This window comes from Pygocentrus nattereri, chromosome 22 (assembly GCF_015220715.1).
Source record: "Pygocentrus nattereri isolate fPygNat1 chromosome 22, fPygNat1.pri, whole genome shotgun sequence".
In the NCBI taxonomy this organism is placed as follows: Eukaryota; Metazoa; Chordata; class Actinopteri; order Characiformes; family Serrasalmidae; genus Pygocentrus; species Pygocentrus nattereri.
In genome coordinates, this window is record NC_051232.1 from 26559898 (window position 1) to 26571372 (window position 11475).

Genomic DNA, 11475 nt, shown 5'->3' on the forward strand with positions numbered 1-11475 from the left:
AATGGAAAGTATCAAATTATAAAACCAAGATCCAAATTATTAAAATGTTTGTTTTGTGAAAATTGTTGTTTTTAATCCTATTTTCCATCCCAGTGAGAAATGCATTATGAGACTGAACAGGATGTGTGCGATTTATTTGGAGCACTTCCATCACTAAAGTCACTAAAAGGGAAATTTTATTTCAATCTAAAAATTTATTGGGTCTCAGCGCAAAAGACAAAACTAAAAATGGCTTATTGTAAAATGACAGCACAGGCAATAAAGAGAGGTGCAGTGTGGCTGGGTGACATTAGAAGTTGGGGGGGAAATATACTTAAAACTAATGTACAGCGACTTTATTTCCAAATATGAAAAGCTGCAGATTGACTGGTGGAATATTTCTAGTAGAAAGACCCAGAACATTTATAACAAACAAATCTATGGAGACCTTTATCAGTATAGATGGTATATATACTGGAAACATCTCTGAGAACATGAGAGGCACGGCGTGGCTAGTAAATGTGGGGAGATCAGCTGTACGACATTGTTAAGCTGAGTTGCTACGTCACCATAAAAATACGTCCAGCTGCTGATTGTGATGAAGTTTAGACCACTGGACATTTGTTAACTCACTGTGAAAGATCTGTGGACATGAGGAAAAGCCTGAAAGCACTTGGTGTAAAGTTCAATATAAACATTAAGACTATAATTTTACGAAAATTTGTCAGGAAAGATTTTTATTGGTTCATTGTTTGTGTTACTAATGATGAAATGTGGAAAACAAGATGTAAAATGATAATCCAACAGACTCAAATTCCTGTGGAAGTTGTTTTAAACGGCGAACCATGGAAAGAAGACACATATCAAAATATCGCTGCACTCTGGATTTATTGTTCTCTCTTCTAAATCAATAGTATGTTTATTACTGTGTTTCAGACAGACTTGTTGTACTGTGTGTGTGTAAGTTGGTTCTCATGTAATTTTGTATTGATTGATTTTATGATTTGAAATCTTTAATAAAGTCTATTTTAAAAAGTAATTTGGTGACGAAGAAGAACTTATAAAGCAAAGGTTTCTGGAATGAACAGCGCTTTGTTATCATATATTCACAGGGAAGGGAGTTTTAGTGACTCCGCGTCACGCTTCAAGTCGGTTATTGCTTTATTATACGAGCACAGAGCTGAAGGCGTTTTATGTCCTTATTCCCAAAATAGAGCCAAATCTCAAATGGCTCCCTACTCCCTGCCTAGTGCACTATGAATAAAACACTGCCTACTCACCCAAACAGCGTGGAACATGTCTATATAATAATCATTACTCCTCACCATTTGCTGGGCTTTTGGCCTCGTTGAAGTATTTGGCAGCAACGCTGGTGAATCCATCCGCAGCCTGCGCACTCAGTCTGAAGGCTTCGCTGCATGGTTTCCCTTCTGCATGACGGGTCAGTAAAATACGCAGTGATGTGATTGTCCTAAACAAACCACAGTCCTGAAAGCACAGCTGAAGAACTGAAACATTTCCGTTGAGGTCATTCCACACCATCCAAGGCCTGACAGGTCACGTCTTGGACTTCCATTAAGAAACCCATTTATTTGAGGCAGCCATGAAAAATGTCATTAAACAGTCAAATAAAATAAAATACATATCATTCTCATTGTTGTATTTATATCAGGTAAATATTTCAGCTCAGGTCAGTCAGTCTGTAAACAGTTAGACTAGATGTTCAGGTGTAATTTAGAACCTGCTGGAGCAACTTTAACAAACCATAAACGCTCTGGAGAACAGCTCTGGGGCAAATCTGCACGGTTCATGAATTAAACTGGGCGGTTTCACTGATCAGATTTCATGGAAACACATGACCTACCAGGTTTCATCTGGAGAGGAGTGTGACGTCACACTGCTTAACTAATTTCCCAGTTAAATCAAATACAGGCCTGCTTACCGCCAGAGGGCGCCCGCGAGCGAGTCCTCAATAAATGGGAGTGAATGGAGCTCAACGGCTAAAGGCGAACAGTTAAAATAGTTTCTAATCACTCGCCCGGAACGTTTCTTTAATGTTAGAAAGTAGAAGAATTTATCTGCTGTTTAGTAAAATATAAAATTAGTAAAATATTTCTCCATTTCTACAGTAAACGGGTTTCGGGCAGCAGGAGGCGGGCTTTACTGATTGATGGGCGAGCGGAGCAGCTCATTGGCTGTTCGCATACTGACGTCATGGACCTACCCGACAACTCCAATAGCTCGAGTTTAAAAGCTCTTAAAAATATAACAGCGGTGTTAAAATGTTTTACGCTATTGTTTATGCTGTTCTGTGTTCAGGAAACGAATGTATTGATTCATATTAAAATGTTGCAGCGTTTATAAACTATGATTTTTCTCAAATGCTCCATCTCAACCCATTCGTTTTTGACTCGCTCGGGAGCGCCCTCTAGCGCCCGAACAACGGGATAGCATTTTGTTATTTATCATGTTTATAATAGCTGGTAATACAGACTTAAAACAAACCTCCGTTCACATTAAATGTTCTTAACTAACGGCTCTCAACACCTACAAACTCTGCAGCACGTTTTCAAACAGAACTCATATTTTTCTAGGTGTCATACTAAGAGCTACCGCTGTCATGGGGTTTAGGTTAGCCATCCCATATACACGACTACTGAAACGGAAAGTGCCGAAGTACTGCAGGGTATGCCGCACTCTTACGTTATTCCGCCAAGAAATCTAGTTCCTCTAAGCGCAGTGCTTCTCAGCGCCGGTTCTGGAGACCCACTGCCCTGAATTTTATAGTGCGCTGCCTTCTCTCAACATCATCCAACAAATCAGCTTATTAACAGCCCATTATTGGGTTAAAGTGAGTGTGTTAAAGTAGGAAAACCACTAAAATGTGTAGGGCAGGACCAGGGCTGACAAACGCTGCTTTAGAGCGCGTCGACGTTGCCAAGCAACCATGGACCGTTTGAATGAGGACACGACCGTTCAGTCGCTCCTCAGTGTATAGTGCGGTCATTTTCATGGACTTACTCATAATATCAGGTTAGAACTGTTTAACACAAAAACCTTCATTTTAAAAGTACTTTTTGGTTACCAAAGCACCACCGCGACGACAAAGCTAATTTTCATAACCGTCTGAACGCGATTTACAGTCATTTTAGCACCAGGCTAACGCCCCTCCTCACACGCTGGGGCTCAATCCCAAACGGCTCTTGCGTTGCTACATAGTGCCCTAGGTAGGAAATTGATTACTGGCTCCTACATCCCAATAGTTCAAAATATGTCTAAAAATCTGAGACAGACATGGCCATACTGTACAAGCTGCGCATTAATCAGCTTCAGAAGCTCAAAATTCAAAACTTTTATAGCGCACTATCCAGGGAGTGCGGAGCCATTTGGGATCCAGCCTGAATTTGACGCTAGTTAAGGCAGATCTGACAAACACTGACATTTGAAGCGTGCAAGCCATTCAAATGACATTCCTTCAACTTTTACATTGCCGTTTCACACCGAATCACGCCGTAGCGTCAGCTAAGCAACATTAACGTTACTGTAAATCAAGCCTGTGGGATTAATGACGGAGTTGTTTATCATGTTTACTAATTTTTAGCCTGTTAGCTGATCTAGCTGACCAGTCAAGCTCTAGGTAACGTTAAGAGAATAAGCCGTCAGCCATCAGTTTAAACAGAAACGCGTGCTTACCTCGTCAGTACACTCGGACGTCCAGGCGAGCGGCATTAGAGTCAGAGATTAATATTAATCCACTAACAGCACTGGAGTTTAGTAACGTGGCGCAGTAATACAGACTTCAGTTGCTGTGAAGCGGTCATTGATTTCCCCAGCCAATCAGACTTAAGACCGGTACTATACGCTGTCTGGGTTTTGAGGCCGATGCTGTTGTGTCTTTTTCATTCAACCATAAACTGTTTCGTGTTTCATACTAATTAAAATGTCCTAAAATTATGCAGCTTTTAAGCTTAAAAACAGTAACCCGGGTAATTTGAAATATGTAATATTAAGTTAACTTATAATTCATATTTTAAACTTGTTAACTTAATATCACATGTGATAGAAATGAGCCAGTTCTCAACAGAAAATAAATAGGGAGCATTTTTAAATTCTGGGTTTATAATAACATTCACAGCACTTAGCAGACCGTCTTATCTAGAGTTCCTGTTCACGAGGTCCAATGCTTGAAAGACTCTTTAGGCCCAGTGATTTTATTTGAACATTTATTTTGACAGTTTTATATTACACGTTTAAAAACAGAGAAAATTGCCTCCCTCTAGTGGCGACAATTCGAACTGCACACTCAAACTCATGACGTGTGAAAGGCCACATGCCCTAATTGTTTTCTTCATGAATATATTATAGATCATATATATCATACACAAGCAAGATAATTTATGAGAATATAACATAAGATATGAGTGACAAACCAATATGGGGAATTTAGCTTCAAAATACTAACTGAAAAAAACATTTTGTCCCCTAATTTGGGGAAGGGGTGGAGTAGAGTGCAAGGTGGGGTCAACTGGTAGACAAAATATTGCATTTTTATACACTTTTATACATTCCTTGCCTCGAGTTTTCCACCCCATGTGCATTTGTGAGTGTTATGAAGCTGTGATAATGTTTGAAAACCAAATAATGTTGGTTTTTTTATTCTATTTTACTGTCTTATTCATGCCTACATTACCAGGAGCTGTGGTTAAGCTCACAGTATTGTAGTGAGTGTTATTTTCTTCTGTACTGGTGACAGGATATGAGAAACTACATGTGATGAATGGGGAACCAGCCCAGGCCCTGAAGCTCTACCTTCCCTGCAGACATTAGCGAATCCCACTTGATCTAATTACTCCGTTCAGACATCTTTGATCAGCTGAATGAATTGTGTTAGATTTAGGTTGGAGGTGAAACCTTTCAGCATCAAGCTCATGGTAAACTGTGAAGAAAGTCTAGAGAAGATTTCCAGCCAGACTGCACTAAGGTTACTGTAAAGCAGGGCTTCCCAATCCCAGTCCTGGCAACTCAGCATGCATATTTTTGTGCCTTGTCTAATCGAGCACAGCTGATTCAACTCGTCCACTGGTTAACAAGCGCCTCATTCAGTGTGTAGAAAAGGGAAAATGCAGAAGTGCAGATCCCAGGGTCACCAGGACTGGGAAAGGGATGCCCTGCTGGAAAGCACAGAGGTAGAAACTGGATGGTAACATGAACTCAGAAGTGTAAACCTGCAGACTTCTGTAATCAAATCATGTGAAACACAGCACTCATAAGTAATTTGTGGGCTGAAGAGTTATTAAAGTTATTCCTCAGAACTAAACAGCTCCTTCAGCGTTTGGCAATTTTGTTGATCCAACATAATTTACTTCAATTGGCTAAACTTAATCTGCTCTCATTTCCTCATTAGGGCTCAGGGGACTTGATTTACCAGTGCTGACTTAACTCGTTTTATTCATGCAGGTCCAATTTATTTGACCAAAGTTGTTATAAAATAATAGGAGTTCAGTTACCTGGAATTATTATTGTTTGTGAACAATCAGTAGACAGACACTACAGCCTTGGTAGGATCATAACACAGACAGAGTTGCTGCAAAATATATTTTTTAAATAGACTCACACACACACACACACACACACACACACACACACACACACACACACACACACACACACAGCAATCCACTGCTTTCAGCTGTTAAACTACGTTAATCCTGACTATAAGAATGAAATTCCTCACTCTGAAAGGTGGCACATCTATGAACCCAGCTATGTCCAGTTCCCTTAAGGTGGAAGGTTTTATTTAAGTGTAAGATACTTATGAGTATTAAAGGAACAATATGTGATATGTTTACTGTTGTAAATCACACAAGGACCATGATGTGTCATCAGACATTAGGGAAACATGCTACATTGTGATAGTGGATTCTACCGACAGCAGCCCTGCAGCAAGTATGACCTTCTCTGAAATTTCCATTGCAGAGCGGAAATTCTGCTTGTGTTTCGGTTTGTGATCCCGCCCACTGCCCATTTCCCAGCACTATTTTGACGCTCCGGGTTGCCAGATACTAAACAAACTGGCTATCAAACAGCATCCTGCCAACATGGAAGTGAGCAAATGAAACAGAGACAATATCAGGTTCTACACAAGCTAAAAAGCCTTGGGATCTCTCTAAAGAGCTCCATGATCAGAGATGTAGTAAAACGCATGTAATTATGGGTGATACATTTGAAAGACAGAGATAACTTAGAGCCCAGAAAGATGGATGCCTAGTTGGCTGATTTTCTCCTGAACTGGTAAGCACTGAGCTTCAGCTAAGATTAGCTAACCTTCACTAATTTATCAGGCTGACCAGGGACAGTGAATCTGTAAAAACTTTGCAGACATATTCATAAACTGATAAACTTACAGGGTAGGACTCATCATCACTTGCCATGTCAAAGTTTAATGTTGAGCTTGTCTTGAGCTTGTTGGTATAGTTTCAGTACCTTTAACCTGGCAACCCATGTGAGCTTCAAGCCTGGGGAGGAGGTGGTGGGTGAACAGAACTCTCTCCAGTATTTTGAATTTGTATGAAGCCCCACTGGAGACATCCTGTATAAATGAAAATAATGTGTGGCCATGACTTAGGAAGCCGTGATCTCATTCTCATGCCTTACTATGTCATGACCATGACTTAATCATCTTATTCCCATGCTTTATTAAGTTGTGGCCACACATTAGGATCTCATTCCCACACGTTAATAAGCCATGCATTATTTTTATTTATACAGGATGTCATCAGCAGGGCTCTGTAAATTTGAACTGCGGTACCTATTTAAACGCTTTCTGTCAGTATTACATGTTGTTCCTTTAGGTAAGAGAGAAGAGGAACATTCTCTGTTTTCAGTTCTATTCAGTACCAAGCATTTTTACATACAGTCTATTTTTTGTGTTCTGATATGAGAAGAACATCAGTGATTTGTTAGTGGTGATGTTTTCTATTCAGTCCTCCATCTGAAACTGATCTGGATGTGAAGTGATAAAGCAGGATGGAGATGTTGGCCAGGACCACCAGAGCGGAGAGCACCAATCGGACCACAAGCTCAACTGAGCCACAGCAGTGGACACTGGACAAGCCTGATGAAGAATAAAACAAAGAATCTGTGTGTTTTGAAGGGACAACTCCAAAATGTGTGATCATAGACATCAATATTCAGATTTCTAAGTTTAAAAGCTGCCTAGAACTCGTTCAGGTAGACATATCTTCAACAGAATAATGTGTGATGATCATTCACAGGTCAAAAACTGGATTATATATTAAAACAAAGGCTCCTCAGAACTGTCAAACAACAAGAGCAGCGCTGTCATATAACGCAACACAGTGCGATGGTTAAATATAAATACACACACACACACCCACACACACACACACACACACACACACACACACACACACACACACACACACACACATATATATATACATATAAAAATTTGACTGCTGTCTCAAGGTTGAAAGTTTCTAGTACGTTGCTGCTCTAAAGGACTTAGAGCTTATCGTTCCAGCTTCTGCTACTTCCTGGCTGGACAATTGCAATGCCTTGTTTTTCTGATTTGGCTTTACTCGTTTTACTTTTGTCAAATTAATTGGCAAAACATGTAAAATTATTAAAAATGTAAAACTAATGAGATATACCTTAGAAGTACTAAGAAAAACCTCAAATTGTTAGTATTGACATAAACCTTTAAAACTGTGCTAATGTGCTACTTATTTAATTACGAATAATTATTGGCTTTTTCCAGGAATTTGCATGTAATTAAGAAAAAAAAAACAGAAAAGTACTATATAAATTATACAGTAATGTTTCAGTAAAACATGTAAGAAATAAATGTAATTTGTCAGTATTGGTAGAATCCTTAAAATAACAGTTGGCCAGGTAATTTACAGATGTCCATAATTTTAGAGTCTTGTATACAATTAAAACAAAAAATAGAAATTTAACTTAAAAATTTAAGTGTTATTTCCTGTAAAATTAGGACCTTTTTTTTACAATGTGTTGGATCATATTCCTCAATAAATAAATGACCAAGTCAATATTTTTGAGTCATTTATTTAATTTGGGTATCTTCTTTCAGGACTTGTGTGAAAATCTGGTGAAGTTTGAGATCAAATTCATACAAATATAGAAAATTCTAAAGGGTTCACAAACTTTCAAGCACCCCTGTACATTCTTCTATTACAGTTACTGACTTAATAAGCATTATGTTACTTGCATTACTTATATGTCTCTGACAGAGCAATATTAATCGCTTCTGTAGTTTCTTGGTTTTGAGCCCGAGTCATAATCTGAACCACCTCTGATTATAAAGCCTTTCATTTAGTAACAAAATCAAATAAAATCAAAATAATGATTTTAATCTACCTGTGCTGTTATAGCAGAGTTCTGTAATGTTGAGCTGGGTTGTCTGAGTGCTGACTGGATTAGCAGCTACACAGGTGTAAGTAGAACAGTCTGGGTTGGTTTTATTCAGAGGAAGATAAAGACGTTCACTGGAATCTGAGCTGCTGATGCTGGAGATTCTCTCTTTCTCTTCATACCAGGACAAACTCACATCCTTCCCGTTCTCCACAGAGCACAGAGGAGAACACGACTCTCTGAGACTCATGGAGCGCTTTTGATTTCTTATGATTGGCTTTGATACTGGCGCTGTGAAATACAGAATAAAACATTAAAGCAGATAAAAATAGCACTGGAAAAGTTACACACAGAAATATAACCACAAACACTGCCAATAATACTCTTAACTACTAACAGTACAAAAAACAACAACAGCACAAATGTCAGAAAAATGGAAGCGCAGACCCCCAAACAGACCACTGAGGTTTAAGGGATGAAAAAAATCAACTTTCCCAAGTGGGAAGATTAATTCTGTTATACAGTCTGAACCCAGTTCTGCTAATTCATCTTCTACCTCAGTCTATAGACAACAATGTAATATTAACTCACCATAGACATCAACACTGAAACTCCAGACTGAGATACTTCCAGTAATGATGTGCAGTTTATAAACTCCAGAATCTTCTCTGCTGATGTTCCTGATGGTTAAAGATCCACTGGTTCTGTTCAGCTGCAGTCTGTCTCTTAGTCTCTCACTGTAATAGTCTGTAATAATCTCTCCTCTAATGATCTGACTGTTCACTATCTTTATATCTGCATTCTCAGGTCCATAAAACCACAGTATGTGAGCATCACTCTGAACTCCAGTTAATCCAGTATGGATGGTTACAGTGTTTCCCTCCAGCTCCTGCAGTCTGACAACCTCTTCTCCAGCTGAGCACAGCAGACCTGAAACAGTGTAAGTAGATAATATTAGTCTAAAGACTCACATACAGAAGATATTTACTATCAGTTCATTTCATATTAACCTCTTAAAGTCCAAAAAGTGCATATGGAGGCCGACACTTCAACTTCTCACTCTTCTTATTACATTACCTGGTAATTTCATAGCAACTACTAAACCTTTTCATGGAAATGACTGAATAATATGCCTTAAGATAAACCCTTAGACGTCTAGAGTTGCTGTCATTTTTGACTGTTTAATGTAATTACACAATAACATGCTTAACTAGTTAGTTAGTGACTCTTTACATTCAGTTTGCATTTGCTGTGACAGGATTGAGTCTGTATTTATGACTTTCCTTAAGTTAAACAATGAGAAATACGTAAAGGAAGTTTGTTTTCTTTCCAAATGATTTTCTGTGCAGATTGTAATAAAATTTCTCCTATTTACAAAAACATAGATATGAAGGCAAAGTTTAAAATCTGTGCTTTGACCAATTTATTCTGCTTCTTTAAATGTTCTAATACAAAAAAGCAGACTCACTTTGCTGTGCTTTAAGCTTTAGCTCAGTTATATCTGCTTTTCTCGCATCTCCGCAGGAAACTTATTGGGAAAGTAGAATGATATCTTGTAAAATGTCTCTCAATGTTTGGCGTGTTATGAGGCTGAAGTCAGCTTCTCATTTGCCAGCTTCTACTCAGTTCATATTCAAAACATTTTAGCGACAGTTTCTCGTTGCAGATTAAACGTATCAGGCATCAAGCTGCAGTGTTTATAAATGCAATTCACGTCCAAATTAGCAAGGCTCTTTTAAAGTCTTTGCCATTTTGTTAGCTTCTAGCTAGGCGAGACTGTTGTCTGTGCGCCATTCTTTAGGGTTATGGGGTGAACTAGTAGTTATATATTAACTCCAGCTTTTAAGACTATTTATTGTTAAAACTGTGTTAGAACGATGTTGCCGACCGCTGGTATGAAGAGTGTAAAACGCATCAGGCCTGTTACTCTAAAGCAGATCTCCAACCCTCCTTCTGGAGAGCTGCCTCTCTGCAGAGCCTAGTTCCAAACATAATTTGCCACACCTGCTCCAGATAATCAATCTCTTCCCAAGTCCCCACTGGTGATGGATCTGATGTTCCATTGTTGGATCAGATGTATTAGAGTTAAGTAAGGGGTGGAGCAGCTTATTAGATACAGGTTAGAACTAAACTCTGGAGTTGCTCTCCAGGGGGACAGCTGGAAACCATTGATCTACGGCTTGACATTTTTGTCTACTGAGTTTTCTGTTTACACATTGGCTCTTGTGTTAAACCTCACTGCTTCACAGGCCATTGATCTTTTGACACCTTATCAGCAACTCTTAGTTTTGACAAAACTGACTGATTCACAGAGCCAGAATATGTCAGTATTATCATGTATTATCCACTGTATCGTCAACTAAATCTCATATACACTGATCAGGCATAACATTATGACCACATTATGAACATTATGACCACCTCCTTGTTTCTATGCTCATTGTCCATTTTATCAGGTCCACTTACTGTATAGGTGCACTTTGTAGTTCAGCAGTTACAGACTGTAGTCCATCTGTTTCCCTGCATATTTTGTTAGCCCCTCTTTACCCTGTTCTTCAGTCATCAGGACGCTCATAGACCCTCACACAGTAGGTATTATTTGGGTTTTGGATCATTCTCAGCACTGCAGTAACACTGATGTCGTGGTAGTGGTGTGTTAGTGTGTGTTGGGCTGGTATGAGTTGATCAGACACAGCAGTGCTTCTGGAGTTTTTAAACACTGTGTCCACTCACTGTCCACTCTATTAGATACTCCTACCTTGTCAGTTCACCTTGTAGATGTAAAGTCAGTGACAATAGCTCATCTATCAACAGTTTGTGTTGGTCATTCTCTACTCCTTCATCAGTGGTCACAGGACGCTGCCCACAGGACACTGTTAACTGGATATTTTTGGTTGGTGGACTATTCTCAGTCCAGCAGTGACACTGAGGTGTTTAAAAACTCCAGCAGCACTTCTGCGTCTGATCCACTCAGACCAGCACAACACACACTAACACACAAGTGTTAGTGTTACTGCAGTGCTGAGAATGATCCACCACCCAAATAGTACCTGCTCTGGGTTAACAAAGTATCCAGAGAAACAGATGGACTACAGTCTGTAA

At 39.2% G+C, this 11475-nt stretch overlaps 1 protein-coding gene across 1 annotated transcript; it reads right to left on the bottom strand.

Annotated features, from left to right (window-relative positions):
- Positions 1-1293: 1293 nt before the first annotated feature.
- LOC108416272 (pregnancy-specific beta-1-glycoprotein 1-like) lies at positions 1294-10436 on the bottom strand. Its single transcript, XM_037532809.1, has 4 exons — positions 10378-10436; positions 8965-9332; positions 8380-8664; positions 1294-1409 (listed from the first exon to the last, which is right to left on the bottom strand). Exons 1-4 carry the CDS (start codon positions 10434-10436, stop codon positions 1294-1296), a joined length of 828 nt encoding a protein of 275 aa, XP_037388706.1.
- Between the last annotated feature and the right edge of the window lie 1039 nt (positions 10437-11475).

Bases quoted from the DNA above. Each gene is read 5' to 3' on its own strand.
- LOC108416272 (XM_037532809.1), bottom strand. From the start codon at position 10,436: ATGGAACATCAGATCCATCACCAGTGGGGACTTGGGAAGAGATTGATT. The intron at 8,665-8,964 runs GTGAGTTAATAT...TGTATTTCACAG, and splicing joins TTTCAGTGTTGATGTCTATG to CGCCAGTATCAAAGCCAATC. The intron at 1,410-8,379 runs GTAGATTAAAAT...CCCGTCATGCAG, and splicing joins ACTCTGCTATAACAGCACAG to AAGGGAAACCATGCAGCGAA.